The sequence below is a fragment of the Pleurodeles waltl genome, chromosome 2_2 (assembly GCF_031143425.1).
Source record: "Pleurodeles waltl isolate 20211129_DDA chromosome 2_2, aPleWal1.hap1.20221129, whole genome shotgun sequence".
Lineage (NCBI taxonomy): Eukaryota > Metazoa > Chordata > Amphibia > Caudata > Salamandridae > Pleurodeles > Pleurodeles waltl.
Window position 1 is genome coordinate 811,884,454 of NC_090439.1, and position 26,164 is coordinate 811,910,617.

A 26,164-nucleotide genomic window follows, 5' to 3' on the forward strand; every position below is an offset into this window, starting at 1 on the left:
ATATTAATTGAAATGTAATCATTTATTTTAATTGTATAACTATCTTTACGTTATTAGAAACTGTTTGCCCTTAAAACGATAATAGTTTATGTAAATTGTACTTTATTACTACTGAATAATGTTGAGAAATATGGTCCTCCATTATATAAATTACATGTGTTAAAAAAGTTTTGCATTTACTGTAATATAAAGTTAAAATTGAGAAAGAATAATTGACATTTATATTGAAAATGTTAACACACACAGTATAGTTCAACCTGAATTAAGTGACATTGAAGTATTTCTGTAGATTAGCTAAACTAGACCTGAATGATATTTTTCCTAAATGAGAGAAACTGTTTTCCATTTTCTGCTAAACAGGTATTTCATTTCAGGTAGCTACATTGAGAGATTGTTAGTTCAGGGATAGATATAATATTGTTTTATTCATCGAGAGCTTGAGAAGGCAACCTTGGAAATGTACATGGAGAGATCAAGAGAAGAGGTGACTTCCTCTATTCATACATGTTCCAACTGTTGTATAGGTGGCCAAGGATGGCTACTTTCCCAGGACTGTTTTAGGAATGCAAGAGATTATTGCAAGCTACACCGTGAGACGAGAGAATATTACACTATTGTGTGCTGATTGGAGGAGGCGTTACCTAATTGAAATTGCAATATTAGCTAGGATTTTTGCTTATTAATTGTAAGCTAGTTTCTCTTGGACTTGAACAGGTACAGACCTCTGACTTTCCCATTTCCCCATGCTTGCTGAGGGTAGCTTTGGCATAAACTTGATCCTCTAAGAAGACTCCTAACCGAGCTTCTGATATGCTGACACCTTCACTTTTGTCTGCTTTTTATCTTCATTGGTTGTCTTCTTTTTGCCTCAATGAAATGTTTCCAAATTATTATTATTTTTATCTCTATTTGTTTTTTACCCTTTGTCCTCATGTCCTGTAGGTTGGGAAAGGCTCAATCTTTAGGTTATTTAGGAGATTCTAATTGTCCATATTTAGTTAGAGGACTTTAAATTGTACTACTGTCCTATAGATTGCGCCAGCATTTGTTTTTCTGAGCATAAGATTCTTCTGTTAATGTTTTGTATGGGAGTTCCTTGTCTGCTTTATGTTAATCCATTACAGTCTTTCACCGTTTCGGCTACCCTATTGTTATTCTGTATCCTTAAAGTATGTTTTTGAGAATTGTTTATATTAACGTGAGTGTGAACTTTTTTTTTGTTCTGTAATTCTTTATTGGAGATTTATAAAGCCAAACAAAGCAAGAACAGGAAAACAATGCAGTGCTTCATCCACACCAAAAATACAAAAAAGAATTATATAGCTCTGTCCCGTAATCAGACCCCGTTCCTTCCCCAACCCAAGTCAAGGGAGTGAAAGGCTAAGATCACCCAAATGTTAATCAGATTCATATGTAAATGAACAACAGATAGGACATCAACAACCCAAGCCACCAACCCATGATGTAATGTTGCTAGTTATTGCAGGCACTGCTAAACCACATTGTTAAATCCCTCCCCATACAGTGAAAAAGCATCTCCCACCTCCCCACACCACTTTGACCAGCCCCCTGGGCGACATGAATGGGAGTCATGTAAAGTAGGGTCATTGCTGGGGAGCCCTGAAGAAGAGGGTGTCTGGCTCATGCACATCCCGAGTCCCCCAAGACAAACTTATGTGACAGGGGAGTGGGAAGGAGGTCAAAGGAGGGGCTAATCAGGTCAGTAGGTCCGGGGAGGCAGGCCATGGAACATGCAATGAGGGTCTGAGAGGGGAATATGCGATGAGATTGCCCGACTTATTACGCTGTCTCTCACTCCCTGATGAGTAATGAGGTGTCAAAGACACCCCCACTTAAATCCTGGGGTGTGAAACAATAAAGTACGTATCGGGGTGAGCGTGAGGGCAGTTATCATGAGATATAGTACTATTAGGATAGCGAATGTCGGTCATGTTGCTCTTCAGCTCAACGATGAAACTTGGCTGATGAAGCGAAGGAACCAGAGCTAAGAGGTTGGACACTGCTAGGGACACTGTATTCATGTAAAGAAAGCAAGAGACAGAGAGATAAAGCATAATTATGAAACTATGAAAAGATCATAGAGTGGCAAACCTGGCTAAGACCGAAACAAGAGCTAGGATAAGAATAAGCGCATGTAAAGAGGCAAGAGCGAAAGTAAAGAAGCAAAAAAATGAGTAAATAAGTATATATGTATGTGTGAGTGAGTGAATCGGCCGGGGGGAGAGTTGGGGGAGGATACGTAGATGCATCAGAGGGGAGGGGGGAATGGGAAAATGAGCTATAGCGAGTCCTGAGGGAACATATGTGGAGCAATGACTGAATCGTACCGGGGGGGTAGAAGCTGGGGAGGCTGGGAACCCTGAGATACCTGGCAAAACATCACATCTCATCTCCTCCACTTCAGCCCACAGGAATCTCACGCGCAATCAGAAGAGATGGGGTCAACATCTCCTAAAGGGAGGACACAGTGACGGCTTGGTATGTGGGCATTTAGCTTACTATGCGCTTGGCTCCTGCAAAAAGGGTGCCCATGTCTGGAGGAAAACCTCCAGTTGGTCTTGGAGACTATAGATTAGTTTCTCATGCGAGTCTGCCTGGCACATAGCAGTAATCCATTCCCTGTGGAGAGGGACTTGAGTCATATACTAGTGCCTCAGTATAGACACCTTAGCAGAGGCAAGCTCAGTATGTAGTAGGCGTTGTTGTGGTCGTGTTAGACAACTTAAATCACTAGTGTCATGTAACAATAAGAGGGAGGGGGTCAGGGAGGCTGGTAGTGGAAGTATCTCCCTGAGGGGATGCCCCACCTTGCACCGACAAATCTGTATAGCAGGACAATTATGCAGAATGTGAAGGAGATCACATTGATCGTGATGGCATCTCCAGCAGGAGGCGTGGGATAATAAACCCACCAAGCGCAACCTCAGAGGGGTACAGTACCAATCATGCAGTGATTTGAATAAGTGAAATTTCAAGTGAGCTTCTCTAGCCCCCGGTCCCTGGTCGCTATTAGCTCAGCCCAATCCTCAAATTCGTATTCAGTCTGAAGACGTGTCTGCACTTTGCCTTAGTAGAGAGTAAAAGTGGAAGGGAGACGAGATGGCGGTTTAGTTGGGCGTGGAGCCTGGATATAGAACCCCGGAAAGATCCCCAAGTCTCCAAGTAATGAAGTATCGGAGACTGAGGAAGATCCCATGGGGGTATACCGAGTCGCCCCTCCAAACAGTGGCGAAGCTGAGCGAAGCACCATATATGGTGCCTAGGTAGATCATATTCCTCTCTCAGTTCTGCAGAGGATTTCAAGGTGCCCCCATGCAAGAGTTGATCCAATCGACATAGGCCTCTCAAGCACCAAGTTTCCCAGACAAAAGTTTTTTTCTTCCTATAAGTAGTCCTCCATTACCCCAAAATGGTGCTGTATCATGGATCCGAGGGTCGATTTTGAGTAATCGGTGGGCACGAATCCAAGTATTGTGCATGGCTTTGACCATGGAATTGGTCGAGAGCGAGGAAGGATGGGATTGTATCGTAAAGTATTTGGAATCCCGATAAGGGACGAAAAAGAGCTCTCTCCATCTCCACCCAGGGGGGCGGGTCGCGTACCTTCGGCAACATGTACACTAATTGCGAGAGGTGTAGCGCAAGTGCATAGTGTTCCACGGAGGGATGGCCCATCCCCCCACACTCCTGTCTCGCTAGCAATGCCGCTTTGGGTAATCTTGGGCACATTGACCCCCATACGAAGGTCCGAATGTGGCGATCTATCTCCCGGAGTGTCGACAGGGGGATCTGTAAAGGTATCATGCCTAGGACATACAGGAAACGTGGCAGGGTCACCATCTGTACCGCTGGTGCTCGGCCCCACATGGATAAACCAATATGCATCCATTTATCAAAGTCACGTTTCATATTGGCTAAGAGCGTGTCTAGATTATCTGGAATCATGTTCTCCAGACTACTATTAATATATATGCCAAGGTATTGCAAATGCGATCTTTTCCATTTGACCGAAAGACCTCGAGAGATGAGTGTACTGTCACCTGGGATAGCAGTAAGGCTTCACTCTTATCCCAGTTAATTCTATATCACGACAGAAGCTCAAACTCAGAGAGGATGGTGCGCAGTGCCAACAAGGACTTGGGTAGGTCGGTAAGGGTGAGTAGGATATCGTCTGCGTATAGATAAATCGTAGAATCTCCACCCAGGACATTTATCCCAGAAATGTTGCCTGAGCCATGAATCGTGAGCGTCAAGGGTTCCACCACCAGAAGAAACAGCAGGGGTGATAGAGGTCAGCCCTGCCGGGTTCCCCTGTGCACAGGGAACGTGTCAGGTAGGAACCCCCCGCAGTTGACCTGTGCGGATGAAGAATCGTAAAGCAGACGCACCATATTGATAAAGCCGCCCCGAGGCCAAAATGCTTCAGTGTTTCGAAGAGATACCACCACTCTATGCGATCAAATGCTTTCTCAGCATCCAGAGAGAGGGCTAGTGCTTCCTCGCGTGAATCCCGTGACGCCAAAATGGCATGAAATAGTGTGCAAAGGTGGTTTCTAGAAGATCGGCCTCGTTTATAAAATTCCTCCAGGTTTCCATCTTCACCAGGTGCCTTGTGGTATGGCAGATTAGCAATTGCCTGCCAGATTTAATCATTACTGATATCGCCGGTTAGTAGAGTCCGTCCTTCCTCTGAAAGTTGCTGTAAGTTTGCCTTCTCCAAAAAGGCGGATAGTTTGCTCTGATCCACTGCCACCTCTGGAGCATAACGGGACCGATAAAAGTGACCAAACTCATTGGTGATTTCTTGGGGGTGTGTAATGAGTGAGTCATGTGTGTTGTATATAGCCGGAATGGCCAGAGTTGCCTCTCTTTGTCGGAGTTGGGCGGCCAATAGACAGCCTGCCTTCTCCCCATGCTCATAATGGCTGCCCTTAAGTCGTCGGAGAGCATACTCCGTGCAGGAAGTGTATAGAGAGTTAAGTTCCATTTTAGTGGGCTCCAGTCGTCGTCGGAGGGGTGTGGAGGGTGAACGGGTCAAGTCACGCGTAATTTCCAGAATACAGTCCTCCAGGACCTTATGCTGGCCACGTTTCTAGGCGTTGGCAATGGCGGCGTCTCTCATGAGTTGCCCCCTGATCTTCGCCTTAGCCACCGCCCAAAGCAGTTGAGGCGAAGCCACTGAGCCTTTATTATTGTGAAGATATTCTGAGATGTGGGAACTAACTTTCTCTTTCCCCTCAGGGGAGCGTGAGATATTAAGGCGCCACGGTTTACGACCAGGTGAGACTTGACTGAGTTGTAGGGACAGAAAAAACGGAGAGTGGTCCGACAGGGCTGCAGGAAGGATTTCAGACTCATGGACAGCTTGTAAAAGCCAGTACGAAACTAAGAAGTAGTCTAGTCTGGATTGAGTTCCGTGTACTGAGGACAGGAAAGTGCATTCAAGATTGGTGGGGTGCGAAAGGTGCCAGCAATCCAGCAGGCCATGGTCAGAAATGATGTCCCCAATGGGGGAATCTGTCTGCATTATTACCCACGTCATTGCCAGTAGATCTATCTAGAATAGCATCAGGCGCAAGGTTACAATCCCCTTCTAGGAGGTATTGAGAGGCATCAATCTTGGACAGTATTCTGTTGAGCGATAGGAAGAAGGAGCGTTTAGAGCCTGTTGGGGCATAGATAGATCCTACACATATCGTAGAGGAGCCCAGTGCTAACTTGGCAAGGACATAGCATCCGTCCGAGTCACGTCACATCCTGAGGAGTCTAAATGGCAATGAGCGATGAATGAGAATCGCCACACCACACTTATGCCCTGTGCCCTGTATACCCTCTTGTGTCGATGGCGCTCCACTGTAAAGCACCTGACCCACCCAGTCCCTACGCAGTTTGTCTGATTCCAGGGAGGATAAATGAGTTTCCTGCAAAAGAGCGATATCAGCATGTTTTGATCTGAGATAGGACAGCATCTTCTGTCTTTTAATATAATGGGTCACACCGTGAACATTCCAGGAAAGAATCTTTAATGGTGTAGTAGAGCTCATTGGTAAGTAATAAGGGCGGAGCTGTGTGAAAATATGTAGATTCGCTGGGTGGGAAATATACTCACCCAGGAGACTGGAAGGAGGGCAATCTAAGACACCAGAGATGAGTATAACGACAAGAATCTATCAAAGGGGGGGATGAAAGATATACGGGGGAGATTCCCCCGGCGGGGGAAGAGAAGGAATACTACCCAATAGATAAAAAGGATGAAGGAGAGCAAGAAGAACAATAGAAGAAGCTAACAGATGCCAAAAAGAAAGAAAGAGGAAAAAAAAAAGAATTATATAGAATAAGAGAGAAAAAAGAGGAGGCACAGATCTCAGGGCTATACTTGTGAAAGATATGAAAAGGTTCCTTGCCTCCGGAAGTACTGTTAAACCGTGGGTCAGCTCCGACATGGTCCGCACGCCGAGCTAATGCAGAGGGGCAGGGGGGCAAGTAAAAGTGTATGATTCAATGATACAATGATATGGGCCGTCTGAGAACCCCTTGAGGGGGGAGGGGACACCGCGTTCATTGATAGTACAGGGAACCTAATGGGATGAAAGGGAGGGAGAGGGTGAAGCGGGGCGGCCCCCCTTACACGGTACGAGTCAAGGGGTGAGAAGATGATGCGGTCATGCATCGAGTAGCAAATTAAAGGGGGGAGAACCCAGCTGAGCCACAGGGTAGAAGAGCGCAAAGGATCCAATCGATCGGGGCAATGGAAGATGTGTGCCTATCTCTGAACTAGGAGACATGTTAGGGCAAAGGAACCACACTCATTATGTGTCCCCCTGGGCCTCTGAGTAGGTGACCTGAAGATAAACCCAGCAATCCCCATAGGTAACACTAAAACATTAAAACGTCACCAGCACACCGAAAAATTAATACCATAATATGTATAACCCCACCACCCGTCCTCCCCCATTAGTTAAAGAAACGCAGAAGAGGTCCATACCCAGTTCACTTAGCTGTCCTTCGCAGTCGGTGGTCTCGCCTGAAGACCCCAGTTCTAATTGAACCACAAAAGCACTGTGAGAACATCAGGTGTGGTCAACTGTTACCGGTTTTAGGGGGGATCAGGATTTGTCTCTGCCCTGGTCTTGTGTGTGTGTAATCACTGCTAGCAGTGCATGGTCCCGCCCCTCCTGCATTTTAGGAGGTCGGTCGTATACCCGTTCTCTCTTCTGCAAGATATCAGGAGTATGTGCGAAAGTAGGGGAGGGCCAGAGAAGTGTCTCCCCCGTCAGGGGAGTCCGGGCCCGTGGGTGCAGGAGTACAGTCCATGAAGCCTTGTGCGATGTCGTTCAAGAATGAACAAAGACTCGCAGGCTCTAGAAAATCCCTCGACTTGCCGTTGTATGTGATCCACATTCTTGCTGGCTCGAATAACCCAAATTTAATGTCCAGCTCACGAAGTTGGGGCCGTAGAGCCAAGAATGCCTTGCGCTTTTTATTGGTGACCTTGGAGAAATCTGCTGCCACTATGATCTCTTGCTCCTCCAACAGGAATGGACCCTGGGATCGCGCCTTCAAGAGGTCCTGTCAAGCCTGCTCATGCCGAAGGAAGCACACAATGATCGGGCGGGCCGTCCCGAGGATATAAAGGGAGGAGGGCCGACTCTATGTACTCTTTGAAATTTGAGTGGTGGCGAGAAAGTCAGACCGGTGAGCTCAGGCAGCAGACTCTGAAGGAACAGGTTAATATCGGTGCCTTCCTTTTTTTCTGGTATACCAAAAAAGCGGACATTGTCTCTTCGACTCCAGGCCTCTAAGTCAGTGATCTTGCCCCTTAGAGAAAGTAGCTCAGGGTCATGCCGCGGCAGCATCCCTGTATGGTCCTCCACAGTAGAAAGGCATTGATGGAAGGGGAGGCCGCAGATAACTCAGTGATCTTCAAGTCCATCGCTTCCAGGCGCCGTCCGACCACTGTGATCTACTGCAAAATGTAGTCAGAGGCATCTAATGCTCAAGAGTCTGCCGAGACGGGCGCTGGGTTGGAGGAGGACTGCTGGGCAGCCATGATGTTCGGCTGGGCTATGGCCTTGGAGAAGAGCAATTGACGGTAGTGCTTGCTAGAGGGTTTTCCACTGGGCATTGCCGTCGAGGATGAGGAATCCTAGGGAGATCAGGACAAAGTCTGTTGATGGTGAAGTTATGCCTGCTACCTGTGCATCAAGATGCCCGCTCTGTCACCATCAAGGACCATCCAGGGGGAGTGAAAGAGAACGGCGAAAAGGCCCGCCCGCACAACCCCAAAGAGGACGACCGTCGCCCCGGACCGGGAGGCAGTCGGTACCAGGAGGCAGTCCGTACCGGTGTCACTCAGGCCTATGTAGCCTTGTCGCCTCGGGTATAAGGGTTGGCTGGTGCTCCTCCACAACAATCCTCAGCTATGTTTCCAGCATATAGGACATGCCATCTGATGGAAAGGGGGATGATGTCACTCACCTGGTTCACACTCTTGCATGCCGTCTGTAGTATAGGGTGGGGGCAGATGGCCAGCGTCGGGTCAGGCGCACCACTCCGCTATGCGTGCTACCGGTCCCAGGGTCGATATAAGGATCCCGAGTGATGGTGAAGGGGCCTGGGTCGGGGGGCTTCCCCACCCGGCAGGACCTCGTGGGCCTTCCTGGTCTCGTCTCCTCTCTCCGGGCCACCCGGGGCAGCAAGAGTCCTCTTTGCACTTATCGGGTGGTCATGGAAGGAAGGGGCCCCTAGTTCTCCCGGGGAGGACTCTGGTCACTCCCTCCCGCTGACCGGGCAGGCCCCCCCACCGCACACCATGCCCCAGTGCTCCCACCTGGTTTCCTCGCACCTCTCCGGGCCACTTGAGTGCTCTAGGGGTCCAAGTCGCTCCGTGTTGCTGTAGGGGGGAAGCGGTCCCTATTCCCCCTGGGTGGAACACCAGTCGTCCTCCTCTACCGTTGGGGTAAGCCCCCCATAGGATGCCGCACCTCAGCGTACCCTTCAGAGCGCCTCTCCCGCTTCGGGCCCCTCTGGATCTGCAGGGGCCCTCACTTCATCCTCCGCACAGCCATGGGATGGGAGAGGTCCACAATTCTCCTGATCCGGGCATCAGGGATGTAATCCCGCAGTTGGGGCGAGCCACCGTCTTGTGCGACGCGCCCCAGTGCTTCCCTCCGGTGCTGCAATCAAAATCGAGGCCGCTGCCTTGAAGCCAGAACAGGCCGCACCTCCGGCGCGGTCGCGTCGGCGCTACCGCGCGGTCGCAGAGCCCCCTGCTGCCCGGTGTCTAGGTCAGTATGGCATAAGAGCTCCCGCCCTCTCCTATTTTAGGCAGCCATGTTCGATGGCCGCCAAGCCACGCCCTTTTGAGTGTGAACTTTTAATAAAACCCTTTAACTTTATTTTAGACTTGGATTTTCAATATGTGGCCAAATTGGTTGAACTGTTTAAAATTTGATGCTGATTTTTTTTTCCTATTTCTAGTTAATCCCTTTGCATGGACCTCAAGGTTTGCCCAGCTTGTTTGGAGCTATAGTCATTCCAGTTTCTCTATGCCTTTGTCCACTTTTGAGGACATCCCCTCCTTTGATATATACAACCTTTTCAACCAACATGCACCAGTCCATTTCAGTTTTCCAGTCTCCCAGTTGTGGTGGTAGCTCATCCCCTCCACAGGCGTGCAATATTGTGCTCAGCTACCAATAACCCCAAGGGTGAGCCAAATTTGGTCCATGCTGTTCAAGTCCCATGTGTCCTAAATAAGGAGGAGGCACCATTTACCGTGTACAAACAGTATTCATACAATTAGTCACTGTGACCCAATATTGTTGCAGCATTGGGCATTTCCATAGAATATGAATAAAGGTGCCTATCTGACCACAGCATCATTGATATTTCTCATCAACTGCTCTGCCCATTTTTACCAACATAGAGCTTCATCAATATGTCCTGTGTAGGATTTTGAGCTGTACTCAACAAAATCTAGATCACATGTCAACTTCCCTGGGGGACGCTTGTGCTTCTTGCTATTCATTATCTACAAAGTCCCACTCCCTATGTATCCTCTAATGGACCAAGGTGTCAGGAGTATTGTTAATTATATTTTGGTAAGTAAGTGAAATTGCTTTACAGAGTGTATAGATGTCCAAGAGTCTATCCTCAAGTGGAGAAGCTTCTAGGAGTACCTCGCCTTTTGACGGTTCCATCTGCAGCACATGTGGTATTTATAGATAACAGTAAACGTTGGTAGGTGCTAGCTGATATTCACTCTGTAGGTCTTGGAAAGAGACAACACCCCCTGCACCTAAAAGGTCTCCCACCATTGATAGGCCAATTAGATCCCACTTAGCAAAACCCGGCTGTGCACCGAAAGTACCTATGCTGGCGGTGTCCCAGAGCAGTGTGGCTTGTGTATGTCAAAGCCCAGCTCACCTGAGTTCTTGTTCAGTTCTGATGGAGGTTGAAGACAATCCGACCCCACCCTGAAACTGCTTGTTCCAGCACACTAGTTTTTAAAACAGTGTACTAAGAACAGAAGCTCAAGGGAAGGGGGGAAGTGGATAAAATAAAAAAAAGAGAGACAACACCGTTCTTGCGTTTCCACTGTTGAAGTGCTGCACAAATCTGCGGCCCTTTCTGACTTCTGTAGAAACTGGTGCCTAATGAAACATAAACAAAGAACAGATAAGTGCAACCTATTCCTAAATGGGTTCCTGACTATCCCTTTATTTATTAGAAACTCTCTTCTAAAAGTACCTCTTGGATCCTGGTCTCTAGTTTCCAGGTTTGGAATGTGTTACTGCTCTGGGATGTGTTTTCTATTACTGTAAAGCTTCTAAAACATTAAACAAATACCGTTATCAGAATTACCAATATCAAACATTCATCATAATATAACTAAAGCCTAAATTCCCAATAGCAGACTCACTTTTCCCATATTTCCAGAATCTTTTATAAAACAAATACTGTACTTTTACATCAAAATACAGCATGTAATTTGTGCAAGTCCTTGATTTACTGTTTGCCTTGCTGTTAATGGTTTCCACTGTTCGATTCTTAAAAGTTCCATGAGAAAAAACAATGTTTGCTTCACAAAGTTCTGCAAAATATTCTTGTAACAAAGAGTTTGAATCACAATGTTCGTGGAAGGTATTTCGTTTCAAATTGTCTATACACGAATCCAGAAATTGTTGTCAAAATTCTTTCAGGTAATAAAAGGTTTTGCACTTACTTGTTGCTGGCAAGAGATACTGATCAGTCTAACCTTGTCTTCTTTCTCTTTTGCAGGTTACTCATAGGAGAGAGGCTGAAGCAAGGAGGAACCGGAAACCGGAAGAAGGAAGAGCCAGAAGCTGCGCCCATTGAAGTCAATGAAAGTCTGTAAAGAGCAGGAGTGCCAGCGCCGAGGGATCTGTTCTCAGGTAAGCGGGAGGTAGACGAGCACAAGCACTGGGTGAGGCTCGGGGGATGCCTTTTATAGACAGGGCTGGGTGTGGTTTGAAGGGCTGGGTGTGGTCCTCACATGCTGCACATGTTCTTGGAAGGTGTGCAGAGCTGGGTGTGGTTTGAAGAGCTGGGTGTGGTCCTCACATGCTGCACATGTTCTTGAAAGGTGTGCAGAGTTTCAGTTATTATACAAATGAGTTGGATTAACACATGGCCTAGGGAGGAGTATTTTAAAGAAGCCTTGGTAAAAGCAAGGCCCAATGTGTAAACAAAACAGCACATTAAACAACATACACAGAAGCCTGGGGGGGGGGGAAGGTGAGATAACAAGAAAGGCTTTCAATAGTAAGTTTAAAAGGGAGCTATTACAGAACCCACTAGTGCAGTGAGAGGGGACATGCTCTTTGCTGTGTACAAACCCTAACAGTTGCCCCCTCAAAGGCCCTCCTACAGGACGGGGTTTTCCTGGATTTTTTAAATAAAACCGTCTAATCAGCTGTGGGGCATGTACATATGATGCTGGTTCCCATGAATTCTCAGATTCATCATATCCTTTCCATTCTACTAAATAAAACAGACGTCCACTAATTCTTTTTGAGTCTTTTATGCTTTTCACTTCATATTCCAGATTTCCCTTAATTGGTATGGGTGGAGGTGGTGGTTCAGGTCGGGTTTTTGAGTTGTACGGCTTAAGCAAGGACACATGGAATGTAGTATGTACTGGATATTCTTTTGGTAAATCTAATTTTACTGCTACCGGGTTTACTATGGCAGTTATACTAAAGGGTCCAATGAAACGTGGTTGCAGCTTTCGGGATCCCTCTATGTTTAGGTTCTTTGTGGAGAGCCATACCTTGTCACCAATTTTATACAATGGGGCCTCAGACCTGTGTTTGTCTGCTTGTCTTTTCATGCTTTCCTTGTACTTTAATAAATGTTTCCTGGCTTTGTCTTGTATGTCACCTAACCTCGTTAGTCTATCCGTTACTGTAGGCAACAGGGAATCTTCTAACAAAATGGGTATAGCTCTTGGATGATACCCCTGCAAGAAATAGAATGGTGAGCAAAGTAGAGCTGAATGCTCAGTATTATTATAAACAAACTCTGCTACAGGGAGAGCTTCCAACCATTCACTAGAATAATCAGCCAATAAACAACGTAGCGTTTGAAGTAAGGTTTGGTTCAGTCGTTCAGTCTGTCCATCTGTCTCTGGGTGGAAAGCAGTGGATAAGGCCACATCTATTTTCAGTTTTTCACATAATTTTTTTCCAAAATCTGGAGTTGAACTGGCTCCCTCGGTCTGACACCACTTTGCTTGGCAAACCATGTAAACGCACAATTTCCCTTATAAAAATATCGGCAAATTCTGCCGTCGTGGGTAATTTCCGTAATGGTACAAAATGTGCCATTTTAGATAAAAAAATCCACTATAACCAACACTGTTGTGAAGGATTTTACAGGTGGTAAACCTACAATAAAGTCTACGCTCACAGTGTGCCAAGGTTGTTTGGGTGTTGGCATTGGTATTAACAAGCCGTCAGGAGCCTTATGAGAAGATTTATGTCTTGCACAAATTGGACAGGTAGTGACAAATTGCTTAATGTCCTTTCTTATAGTGTCCCACCAAAAGTGTTTTTGCACATTTTCCAGGGTTTTTACCCAACCAGGATGACCTGCCAACGGTGAGGCGTGATGCCAAATTATCACCTGTGTTTGTAATTCAGAGGTGGGCACTAACAGCATGTTGTCGTGATACAATAAACCTCGTTGTATTGTGTTATGGGAATCCTTTAACCAATCCTGAGGTGCTATTTGCATGTGTGCATTATATAGATCTGTGATGAAATCCTTCTGTTGTACTGGTGCCAACAACTTTTGGGGAGGAATAATGGGTTCTCCTATTTTATCTTGTTTCATGTCTGAGGTATGTCCGTATCTAGATAACACATCAGATTGAATTTGTTGTGCACCTGGTCTATAGGTTATAACAAAGTCAAATGTGCTTAAAAAAATTTAACCAGCGCATCTGACGTGGTGTTAGTGCTTTAAGTGATCCAAAAAACTGTAGGTTCTTATGGTCAGAAAAGATTGTAACTGGGTACTTGGCTCCCATTAAATGGTGCCTCCATTCTGAAAAGGCTACTTTGATAGCTAGTAGTTCCCTTTCAGCCACAGTGTAATTTTGTTCAGCTGGCAATAACTTTTTAGAATAGAAGGCTATAGGATGTAACTGGCCATCTACTGCATCTCGTTGAGAGAGAACTCCTCCTAAAGCTACTTGTGAAGCATCCGCTTCAACAAAAAAAGGCAAGTCAGGATCAGGATGTTTCAGAATTGGGGCTGAAGTGAACTTTTGTTTTAGGAGTTGAAACGCGTGTGCCGCCTCATCAGTCCAAAGAAATCGTTGCCCTTTCCGCAATAAGGTAGTTATTGGGGCCGCAATGTCTGCAAAATGTACAATAAACCTCCTATAAAAATTGGCGAAACCCAGAAATTTCTGAATATCTTTTACAGAGGATGGTTCTGGCCAATCAGCAATAGCACTGATTTTCTTTACATCCATAGTTATTCCTTGAGGTGACAGGCAGTATCCTAAAAAGTCCACCTTGTTGACATTAAAAGTACACTTTTCTAACTTAGCAAAAAGATGATTTTCTTTTAACTTTGATAATACTGCACGAACATGTTGGGTATGTTCTTCTGAGTTCTTAGAGTAAATGTGGATGTCGTCTATGTATACTATGACACAAACGTCCAGGAATTCGTGTAGGACCTCATTTATAAAGAACTGAAAGGCCGCAGGGGCATTACATAACCCAAAGGGCATTACTGTGTACTCAAATAAACCAAACTTTGTCTTGAAAGCTGTCTTCCACTCATCCCCCTCTTTTACTCGGACCAGGTGGTAAGCTCCCCGCAGATCTAGTTTAGTGTATACAGTAGAATGTCTTAATTGATCCAACAACACAGGTATTAGAGGAAGAGGATATTTATTCTTTATTGTAGCCTTATTTAGTCCTCTATAATCGATACACGCGCGCAGGGATTTATCCGGCTTCGGGATAAAAAAGAGTGGAGATGACACCGGAGATGTGGAATGACGGATGAACCCAGACTGTAGTAGGTCATCTAGGTAGGTTCTTAAGTATTTGGTTTCTTCGTCAGTCAAAGCATATACTCTGTTATTAGGTAAAGGGGCCCCTGGGATAAGATCTATACGGCAGTCATAAGACCGATGTGGGGGCAGCACACTAGCCTTTACTGGATCAAAGACGTCTTTAAAGTCAGAATATTCAGGAGGGAGACTTGGTTCATCTTGTGTAACACTAGCACAGTGTAATACTGTGCTCTGTTCTGTACCTGCTTCTTGATAGCAATTGGTTCTACAGAAAGAGGAATCCAGAGTAACAGTTCTATTCACCCAATCAATTTTTGGGTTATGAGTTGTTAACCAGGGTACCCCGAGAATCAAACCAAAATTAGGAGTATCTATCAGATCAAAGCTAATCACCTCTGTGTGCCCGTTCTGACAGACCATAACAAGTGGACTTGTTTGTTTTGTGATTAATCCAGAGGTCAATTCTGACCCATCCACTGCACATACTGCTTCTGGACAAGGCTTTAGGCACATAGGAAGTCCTAAGATTTCAGCTAACTTATTATCCACAAAATTTCCTGTCGCGCCTGAGTCCAGTAGGACAGGGAGAGAATGCCTCACTTGGGTAGTAACAATTAAAACGACCTGAATTATGAAATGTCTAGGTATGTGCGGTACCCTGAAGGCTGCAGCATTAGAGGTTTGATTAAGATGTTTTCTCGAACAAGTAACCTCTCCCCTTGTCAAGCTTAATCGTTTCCCGATTCAGTTGAGGAGGTGGAGGAAACAGCACCCTTTCGTGGAGTTTTAGGCTTTACTGGACATTCTCTGGCAAAGTGACCTGCCCTGCCACAATATAAACATAATTGAAATGTTCTCCTTCTTTCTTTTTCCTCTGATGTGAGTGGACCTCTGAGTGTCCCTATTTGCATAGGCTCTGGTTCAGGGAGTTTATTATCTGTGTCTTTCTTCTCGTGTCTAATAAAAGTTAACCGTGATTCCAGTTTGTATTTATCTCCCTTTCTTTCTCCTAGTCTATGTTCTAATTTCACAACTAAATCTACAAAGTCCGAATAGTCTTTTGGCAAATCAACGATATGAGCCAGCGCGTCTTTTAACTCGTCTCTCAAACCTTTATAAAAAAGGGAGACACGCTTTTCTTCTGGCCACTGTGTCTCGGTGAGTAAACGATTAAAACTAGTGAGATAGGTCAATAAATCCTTGTTACCTTGTTTAAGATTTAAAAGCTCATTATCACTTGCCTGCATGAAAGTGTGTTTTGCAAAAAGGCTGGTCATGGTACGTTTAAATTGATTCCAATTATGGAGGATGGGATCATCTCTATCCACGAAAGGAATTGACCAATTGGCTGCTGTGCCACCCAAATAAGACAAGACGAATGCCACTTTCGTATCATCTGTAGGGCACAAATGAAGTGTAATTGACATTGATTGATAAAAACATGGAATTTGTTACTATCTCCATGAAAACGTTCAGGTGCTGCTAAGGGCACAACATTAGGAACATTAACAGTAACCTCAACTGGGGAAGGCAAAGTTGTATGTTTTGATGGCGCCCCTGTCTCTGAGGAGGTTTTAAACAAAGGCGTAGAAGCTGTGTTCCACTGGGATCCCCTAAATTTATACCTGCTTAAATCCTGTTTTAAAGAGGTATTCTCCATCTTTAATCTCTCTATTTCCTTTTGCATATGTTGCAAGATGCCAGACACTGATTCATTATGAGCCAAGTCCTCATTTAGGGCCTGCGCCATATCCGTGACGTCAATGCCCTCTATTTCTTCCCCGGTATTCATCGTCCACCAGAACTGACATTTTTTAAGGCTTGTGCTTCTGTCAAAGCCCAGCTCACCTGAGTTCTTGTTCAGTTCTGATGGAGGTTGAAGACAATCCGACCCCACCCTGAAACTGCTTGTTCCAGCACACTAGTTTTTAAAACAGTGCACTAAGAACAGAAGCTCAAGGGAAGGGGGGAAGTGGATAAAATAAATAAAAGATAGACAACACCGTTCTTGCGTTTCCACTGTTGAAGTGCTGCACAAATCTGCGGCCCTTTCTGACTTCTGTAGAAACTGGTGCCTAATGAAACATAAACAAAGAACAGATAAGTGCAACCTATTCCTAAATGGGTTCCTGACTATCCCTTTATTTATTAGAAACTCTCTTCTAAAAGTACCTCTTGGATCCTGGTCTCTAGTTTCCAGGTTTGGAATGTGTTACTGCTCTGGGATGTGTTTTCTATTACTGTAAAGCTTCTAAAACATTAAACAAATACCGTTATCAGAATTACCAATATCAAACATTCATCATAATATAACTAAAGCCTAAATTCCCAATAGCAGACTCACTTTTCCCATATTTCCAGAATCTTTTATAAAACAAATACTGTACTTTTACATCAAAATACAGCATGTAATGTGTGCAAGTCCTTGATTTACTGTTTGCCTTGCTGTTAATGGTTTCCACTGTTCGATTCTTAAAAGTTCCATGAGAAAAAACAATGTTTGCTTCACAAAGTTCTGCAAAATATTCTTGTAACAAAGAGTTTGAATCACAATGTTCGTGGAAGGTATTTCGTTTCAAATTGTCTATACACAAATCCAGAAATTGTTGTCAAAGTTCTTTCAGGTAATAAAAGGTTTTGCACTTACTTGTTGCTGGCAAGAGATACTGATCAGTCTAACCTTGTCTTCTTTCTCTTTTGCAGGTTACTCATAGGAGAGAGGCTGAAGCAAGGAGGAACCGGAAACCGGAAGAAGGAAGAGCCAGAAGCTGCGCCCATTGAAGTCAATGAAAGTCTGTAAAGAGCAGGAGTGCCAGCGCCGAGGGATCTGTTCTCAGGTAAGCGGGAGGTAGACGAGCACAAGCACTGGGTGAGGCTCGGGGGATGCCTTTTATAGACAGGGCTGGGTGTGGTTTGAAGGGCTGGGTGTGGTCCTCACATGCTGCACATGTTCTTGGAAGGTGTGCAGAGCTGGGTGTGGTTTGAAGAGCTGGGTGTGGTCCTCACATGCTGCACATGTTCTTGAAAGGTGTGCAGAGTTTCAGTTATTATACAAATGAGTTGGATTAACACATGGCCTAGGGAGGAGTATTTTAAAGAAGCCTTGGTAAAAGCAAGGTCCAATGTGTAAACAAAACAGCACATTAAACAACATACACAGAAGCCGGGGGGGGGGGGAAGGTGAGATAACAAGAAAGGCTTTCAATAGTAAGGTTAAAAGGGAGCTATTACAGAACCCACTAGTGCAGTGAGAGGGGACATGCTCTTTGCTGTGTACAAACCCTAACAGTGTAATCTTATCCACCCATCCAAGTGCCCTGAGAGTTGTGTGCAGTGGGGCCCATGAAAGTTGTGATGTGAATTCCCCAATATATGGCTTTCTGATAAGCCCCTGGGCGCATTACAAGTCTATCCATTTGTTAGGTGGGTTAAGTTGTTGGAAGGTGCATCAAGTAGTAAACTGCTGTTAATTGCGTTGCCCAATAGTTCTTCTGGAGTTCTTGGTAATTTTATTATTCACCCCTTCTGGATCAATGTAACTATCCAGCCAGTCTAATTTCAGCACTCCCTCGGGTTCTTTTAAACACGAGGTTGAGTCCGCCCAAGTAGTATCATCTTACTTGGGTGGGGCTAGGTGGTCATATGATGAAGCAAGACACTATTATGTGTGTGAGACCACCTAGTCTGTAAGGGAAATCCCCCATCCTCCTGTAGGACAACACAGCACCCCCTAGCTTGGACATTTTTCCAACTATGACTTCCCGACCTGAGGATCTAGAGTGACCTTATTAACACCACTGAAAAAAGACTGACCTAGTCTTACCTTCGGTTCCTACTACCCCACACCATTAGTGATGATATAATTTCTGTAGGGAGGTGGTGTGGGCTAGAAACACTCCCATTGCTCTCCTTTTGTGTACATAAAGTGGTATTATGTAACACTTTAAAAAAGCAAGGCAATGCCATAATTTTGAATTAGGCTGCCCTACCGAGCAGCGAGAGGGACAATGTCCTCCAGTGTTGGACATCTTGTCTGAGGCATGTAAGCGGCAGGACTAAATTATTGACATAGAACCTGTTGGGATCAGCGGAGAAAAATACTCCCAAATACACAAAACCATCTTGGACCACCCTGACTTCATAATCAAGGGACAAGCGCGGAATGTCACAATGGAGGATATATATTAGTGACTTCTTCCAGTTGATAGTGTACCCTGAATTGGTGTCAAATTGAGTAAGTATTTGCAAGATCCTATCAAATGTTGGGTCAGAAACATAAAGCAATATATCGTCAGCATATAGTGAGATCTTGCCCTCCCAGTCATCTGTCTATCAAAGTCCCCTAAGCAAGGGATCATGTCGGATACAAGCAGCCACTGGTTCCAAAATTAGAACAAATATTAGAGACGTGAGTGGACAACTCTGATGGGTGCCACGTTGGCGTCAGAATGTGGGGGACACACCCCCTTAACCGTAACCTGGGCAAGGGCCCGTACAGAGGAGCTACATCCAGCTCAGATATCACGGGGCGAAGCCCATCTTATGCAACATCTTAAACAGATATGGCCATTCAGCAGTATTGAAGGCCATCCTAGCAACAAGAGAGAGCACGAGGGAGTCCTCTCATATGGATGTAGCCTGTATCAGGACGCAGTGAAGGCGTTGTATGGTTATGAGCAGTATGCCCTCCTGGCATAAAACTAGACTGGTCAGTGTGACTGTCTGTGAATGAGAGTGGTAATTGCCTGCACCAGGTGAGTCACTAGAATTTTAGCTAATATTTTGATTTTGGCGTTCAATATGGAGATTGGCCTGCAAGAGGCACAATTGAGGAGTGGTTTACCCTCTTCATGTATGACCACTATATTAGCCAGTTGCTGGTCTTTGGGATGAGATCCCAACTCTTGACTTTCCCTGAAACTTTTAAGCAGATATGGGGTGATCCTTACAGCTGTGAGCTTGTAGTGTTCAATGGGGATTCAGTTGGGACCTGTTGCTATTCCAAAATTCAACCCATGTGTTGCCTATTTCCACTTCTGTGAGGTCTTCCTCTAGTAATGTCATATCATCACTTGATAATCTCAAGAGCTGTATATTGGGCAGCAATTCGTGAGAATCCCTCACAGTCGCAGTAACGACTGGAAAATACAGCAGTGTATAATAAATGGAAAACGCCTTTGTGACCTCCTGCTTCCCCAGTGCCCACTCTCCTTCATATATCCATACCTCTAGCCAGCTATTTGCTCCAACATGCTTGTCAATCCAGGGGAAGAGCTTCCCAGCCCTGTCCTCAACCTTATAAAGGTGGTGTTGGGTTGCATGGTGACTAGTTCTGGCAACATTAAAAGATATTTCTCTATATTTTCTTTGTGTAAGACAATGCATGCTGAATGTCACTGTCTGCTTGGATAGCAAGCTTGGCCTCTAACACTTTCATTTTATCGTCTAACGTCTCAAGCTGTGCCCTCTTGTTTTTATATGCACTGTGATAAATGAGACGCCCTGTCCCTTTATTACAGTATTGTATGCTTCCCATAGTGTCTGCGCAACTTCTGTCGATCCTTGATATTCCTTGAAGTAGTGCTCCGTGCTCTCACTGAGACCATCTCTTATTCAGGGTAATTTGAAATACCAAGAATTGAGTGTTATACCTTGTTGATGCAACAGATCTGGAAACCCATACACCACCAACATGAGAGAATGAGCTGAGGTTCCTCTAGCTAAGTTGCAGACCTCACTCAAGAGGGAGGTAAAGGGCCTTATTTATACTTTTTGGTGCAAAACTGCACTAAGGCAGTTTTGCCCCAAAAAGTTTTGCACCAGCTTGCACCATTTTTTAGCACCAGCTGGGCACCATATTTATGGAATGGTGCAAGCCGGTGCAAAGGGTAGGCTAGCTTTAAAAAAAAATGACGTTAGGCAGTTTTGAGTCAAAATAAATGAATCTGACCAGATTAGCATCATTTTTTGATGCTAAGGGGCATATTTATACTCTGTTTGCACTGAATTAGCGTCTGTTTTCTTTTACTCTAATTCAGTGCAAAACTAACTCAATATTTATACTTTGGTGCTAGACCCGTCTAGCGCCAAATTTATGGAGTTAAAGTCATTTTTTGGAAGTGGAAACCTACCTTGCCTTAATAAGATGCAAGGTAGGCGTTCCCCTGCAAAAAAATGACTCTATGGCCTTAACACCATATTTATACTCCCATGTAAAAATGGTGCAAGGGAGGGAGGAGGGGTCAACAAATGGGGCAAAGCAAGCTTTGCCCCATTTTTTAAGACCTGGGTCAGGGCAGGGGTTAGGGGACCTGTGGGCCTATTTCCATGGTGGAACACCATGGAATAAGCCCAGAGGTTCCCTCCCCAGGCCCCAGGTGCACCCCCACCCACACCATAGGGACTGCGGAGGATGGGGGACCCTATCCCAGGTAAGTACAGGTAAGATTGTATTTAATTTTTTTTTGTTGTTTAAGTGCCATAGGGGGCCCTGAAATGGGCATGGTAGGTTTAGCACCATAAAATGACGCTAATCTGGTTAGAGTCATTTTTTTTACTCTAAACCTGCCTAAAGTAATTTTTTGGTGCTAAACCCTCTTCTTCTATACTGCCAGCCCCACCCGACTAAAGTCATTTTTTCTTACTCTAGCCTACCCTTTGCACCAACTTGCACCATTCCATAAATATGGTGCCCGGCTGGTGCACAGAAATGGTGCAAGCCGGTGCTAAACATTTTGGTGCAAAACTGAGTTAGTGCAGTTTTGCAGCAAAAAGTATAAATAAGGGCCAATATTTTGTAAGTTTGCGCCACTTTTGCGTCATAAAATGACGTTAATGCGGTGCAAAACAAGTTTAAATCAGGGCCTTGGTGCTAGATGGGTCTAGCACCAAAGTATAAATATGGAGTTAGATTTGCACCGAACTAGAGTAAAAAAAATGACGCTAATTCGGTGCAAACAGAGTATAAATATGCCGCAGAGTATAAATATGCCCCTAAATATGGCGTTAAGGCCATAGAGTCATTTTTTGCACGGGAACGCCTACCTTGCATCTCATTAAGGCAAAGTAGGTCTCCACTTTCAAAAAATGACTTTAACTCCATAAATTTGGTGCTAGAGGGGTCTAGCACCAAAGTATAAATATGGAGTTAGTTTTGCACCGAATTAGAGTAAAAAAAAATGACACTAATTCGGTGCAAACAGAGTATAAATATGCCCCAAAGTGTGCAAGTGTAAGAACAGAATCAATATGAGTAAGGTTCCCATGTGCCCCAGAATGAAACATGTATTGCTTTACTGTTGGGTTATGAAAGCGCCATGCATCTACAAGCCCAGAGCTGACAGAAAATCCACTGGTGGGCGGCCAGGGGGTCCCCGCCAGTATCAGGGGTAAACGATCGGTACCATCATCCTGTGCGATGTTTAAGTCACCTCTTATGAAAAGTATGCCATCCAGAAGGTGGAGAAGTATTGCACTCAAGTGAGGGAGTTCAGTGTCATGGAGGAACGTATACAGACACTATGTTAACTGGCTTGTCTTCCCACATTCCAGCTATCACCACATATGGGCCTTGGGGGTCTAACCTAGTGTGTTGGACAGTAATTGGTAATGTTTTACATGTGAGGACACCCACCCCTCTTAGCCAGTAATGTACCCCGCTTGGGAAATCATTTTGTATCCCCCCACGACTTCAAGGCCTATAATGAGTTCCCCTTGAATAGGGTCTCCTATAGTAGGGCTAGGTCTGGGGACTATTTCCTAATATCGTGTAGATTAGAACCGTTCTTCATTTGAATTTACCCCCTATTCACATTCCAGGAAAGCATTGTGATAGCTGATTCCATCAATGACTTGGCCATGGATAAACTTGGGTTTTAGGTAGTGTGTCTAAGTGACTAATTTTGGACTTACTGTGATCTTGGGGGAGGTCATACATCACCTGCAGTGCATAATAAAAATACTGGCATTTCAAAACCTGAACATGAACAGCAGCTAAAACCCTCTCCTCCCTGCATCCCTGCATGGTGAACTTCTAACTGCCCCCCCCCAACTCTGCAGAGTGCCTATCATCCCATACCATTATGTCAATAGTGGCTATCTATAACCAACACCAGGTGTTCATCCACCCCTCACCCCCCCCCAGAGAAAAAATAAATATTACCAAGCTGTGTCCCCTTCTCTGTCACCACGTCATACCCATAACATTCACAGTGTAAAGCTGGATGCACAGAGCATTAGTAGCATGTGTAGAAAAGCATAGTCTCATAACAGTAAAAAACCTTACCTCGTCAAGGAGCTGTTCCCCTTGGGCCCCCCAAAACAGGAACCTGTGTGGCTCCGAATCAGGATGTCTGGTCTGGTAAGGTGGTAGGCCGTTGTTGCAAAGCTCCAGTAGCACCTTGTAGTTTGGACTGATCAGTATCACACCATTGTTGTCCCCCTTGGGGTCTTGATTTGGGGCCGCCAACACCTTCTCCAGCTATCTAGCCACTCCCATGCTTCTTCAGGCCTCACAAAATACCAGGTCTTGCCTTCTGCAGCTATTCTCAGCTTTGCTGGAAAAATCATCCAATATTTTATCTCCCGCTCTCTCAAAGCATTCTTAAACTCCAGAAAGTTGTACCTAAATTCTTGAACTTTCAAGGTAAAGTATGGAAAGAAAGTGATGACTGCATTTTTATGGTAAGGAAAATTATTTTGAGAGGCCTCTAGGTTGGCAACTTTTTAAGGATGAGATCTTCTATGAAGAGATTGACCAGCGACCTCTCTGATTGCTCAGGGACCCCAATAATGCATTCATTGTTGCTCCTTGAGCAGCCTCAAAATTCTCTACTCGATCCTTCAGTGCTCCTGTGACTGTGATTTCAGTTGATACTGAGTCATTTTTGTACTCCAAAGAAGTAACAACCTCCCTGATCGCCTCCATAATACCCGAAAGTGTAAGAGGCCATTCTTCTGTGGGCAGCTGTTTCTCAGTTGGCTGCATTGTGTGGGCCTCTGTCATGTCAGTGGGACTCTTCTGTAATGTGTATTTCTCTAGTTTGATTTGGTGTGTGGAGCGGGGTCCTTGTTTTTGGTTATAGTAGAGTGATGGTCAGTTCTAAAGCACAGTAGAAGTGGGAATCAGGGCAAGAGCTGTCCTGGTACCCATTGTTGCCTGCCAGGGGGACAGATAGGCTCCAACCTGTGACCTGACGATTTTCCTGTTTTCTCTCCCCCCGTCCTCTGCAGGATTCTCAATTCCATGGCTCTCACTGGAGAATATTACAATCACCACTGCATGCATCCCAGGTCTCAACACAGGGGGTAAGTGTTTATCTCCTGTGCTGTTCCAATCCCACCTCAAGTCTAGATGACTTTAGCAATGAAAGCCAAGGTGGGGTTGCACCTCTAATGAGAGAGATCTCTCAGATGCCCAATAGCTATTATACTGAAGGTGCCTCAAGAGTCCAACAGCCCCGAGTTAATGGCGGTGTTAGAAATGGGGTTTCTGGTTGGCTGGGGTATGAACTTCAGCCAGCAGAATCCACCACTCTAGTCAGGGTGAGTAAGTTACCCACCAAAGATAAAGGGGGTCATTCTGACCCCGGCGGTCAGGGTCGGCGGGAGCACCGCCAACAGGCTGGCGGTGCCCCGCAGGGCATTCTGACTGCGGCGGTTTGGCCGCGGTCAGAAGAGGAAAACCGGCGGTCTCCCGCCGGTTTTCCGCTGCCCACATGAATCCTCCATGACTGCGGCGGTTTGGCCGCGGTCAGAAGAGGAAAACCGGCGGTCTCCCGCCGGTTTTCCGCTGCCCACATGAATCCTCCAAGCGGCTCCACCCAGCTGCCCAGGACATGCCACAATCTTCCGCTCAGGAGCTCGTAGAGCCCGCACAGTCATTCTTCTGTCACCATGTGCTTCCTCCTTCAAATCCTAGGCTTGGCTGCCCTGTGGATCGAATGGCAGAACAGATGTATGGAGATTAGGCCGGTGGATAGTAGGAGCTGCTCTAGAAAGCAGCCATCTTTCCCGGCACTTGGCCATGCCCCCACCATACTGTTTTTTGAAAATGTCTATGGTGTGAAGAATCACCATGGGGCTTCAAGGCACTATTGAGGATTTACTGCATGGTGACGCACCATTGTACAAGCTTGTTCTGTAAATAATACGGTATTGCATTCAACAAGATGGCTGCAGTGAAAGAATAAGCTCCTGCTATTTAGCCTAGTCCATTTAAATGTTGAAACTTTTAGATAATGATGTTGTGAAAATTTAAACTTGCATGCAGTTAGACTGAACATGTTTATCATCAGGGCGTCGGTAGAAAAATGCAGACCTTGGTAAACCCGGCATTTTGATTTAGGGACCAATCAGAAAAGATCTTTTTAAGTGGGCTCTATAATGATTTTGAGAAACAATTATTATGCAGAAAGATCAGTCCTCACATAGTAGGCACAGTAGACATTCTCAGTCCGTAGGGCACAGTCTATGACACGATTTTGCAGTGGCCAAAGGCGATTTTGCAAAATGGCCTTTCCTAATTTACCATTCCTACTATGTGAGTCGGTATTTGCATGTGACTCACAATTAGGAAGGGGCGTTCCAAAGGCGTCCCTCCCTAATTGCGAGTTGCAGTGGCATGTATGATGTTTTGTGACCACAATTGCATGCACAAAAAAATCGCAGTTAACACCAATTTCATACTCGTGTTAACCCATTCGCAAATGAATGGAAGCGAAAATATTTTTTCAGAGCCTACTTTTTCCTTTAAAGAAAACGGATTTCATTTTTTTAAAACTGCTTTATTTCAAAAGCAGTCACAGACATGGTGGTCTGCTGTCCCCAGCAGGCCACCATTCCTGTGAGTGTGGCCATTCCCAATGGGATCTCAAATTGTGACCTACTTCATGAATATTGATGGGGTAGGTAATTTGCGACCCGATTGGGAATCGCAAACAGTATACTTACCACTGTAATTAGTAGTTTTGCGACATGCAATTTGCGATTCCTAAACAGATCACAAATTACAAATTCGAGAAACAAAAGGTTGTACATGTGGCTCCATGTTTCTAAGCCAGGTAAGAAACGATCAGTATTAAGGATTACAGAAGACATACAAACCAGGATTGTTTCACCAGAAAGTTTAAAGGAAACTGCTTAAAAATCATGAAAAATTGAAGATTAGGTAGCTAAAGAAAATATATCCCTGCAAACATTACAATGGTTAAATACTTTTCTATCATATAATAATAAATAATAGATTGACAATAACATTAAAGTAAATTAAATTCAATTGCAAGACATAAATAAGTGGAATATCAAAAAACAACTGGCAATTATGGCATTTTATGTGACAATAAGTAGGGGTACCAAATTGTGTAAATTATACTTACTTAGCGTTGCCTTCTTCAGCATCAACTAGGTCACCTTGTCTACCTGAATCCTCATTTAGCCTTTGTTGCAATGTCACCTTTGACAACTGTGTTTCAGATTGATGTTTTGGTTGTGTAGGTACCGGCTGCGTTGTGTTTTTTTTGCTCGGACCTACAAGAGAGGCATCATCACCTTGAGGAGATATTTACAATAAGTGTCTTTATGTAC

The 26,164-nt window shown here is 44.9% G+C and overlaps 1 protein-coding gene across 1 annotated transcript in view; it reads right to left on the minus strand.

Moving 5' to 3' along the window:
- CNGB3 (cyclic nucleotide gated channel subunit beta 3) overlaps positions 1-26,164 on the minus strand; it is a 749,182-nt gene that overhangs the window by 524,077 nt on the left and 198,941 nt on the right. Inside the window, exon 3 of the mRNA XM_069219226.1 lies at positions 25,957-26,107. Within this exon, the coding sequence (XP_069075327.1) occupies positions 25,957-26,107 (151 nt within the window). The remainder of the gene's footprint in view (positions 1-25,956; positions 26,108-26,164) is intronic.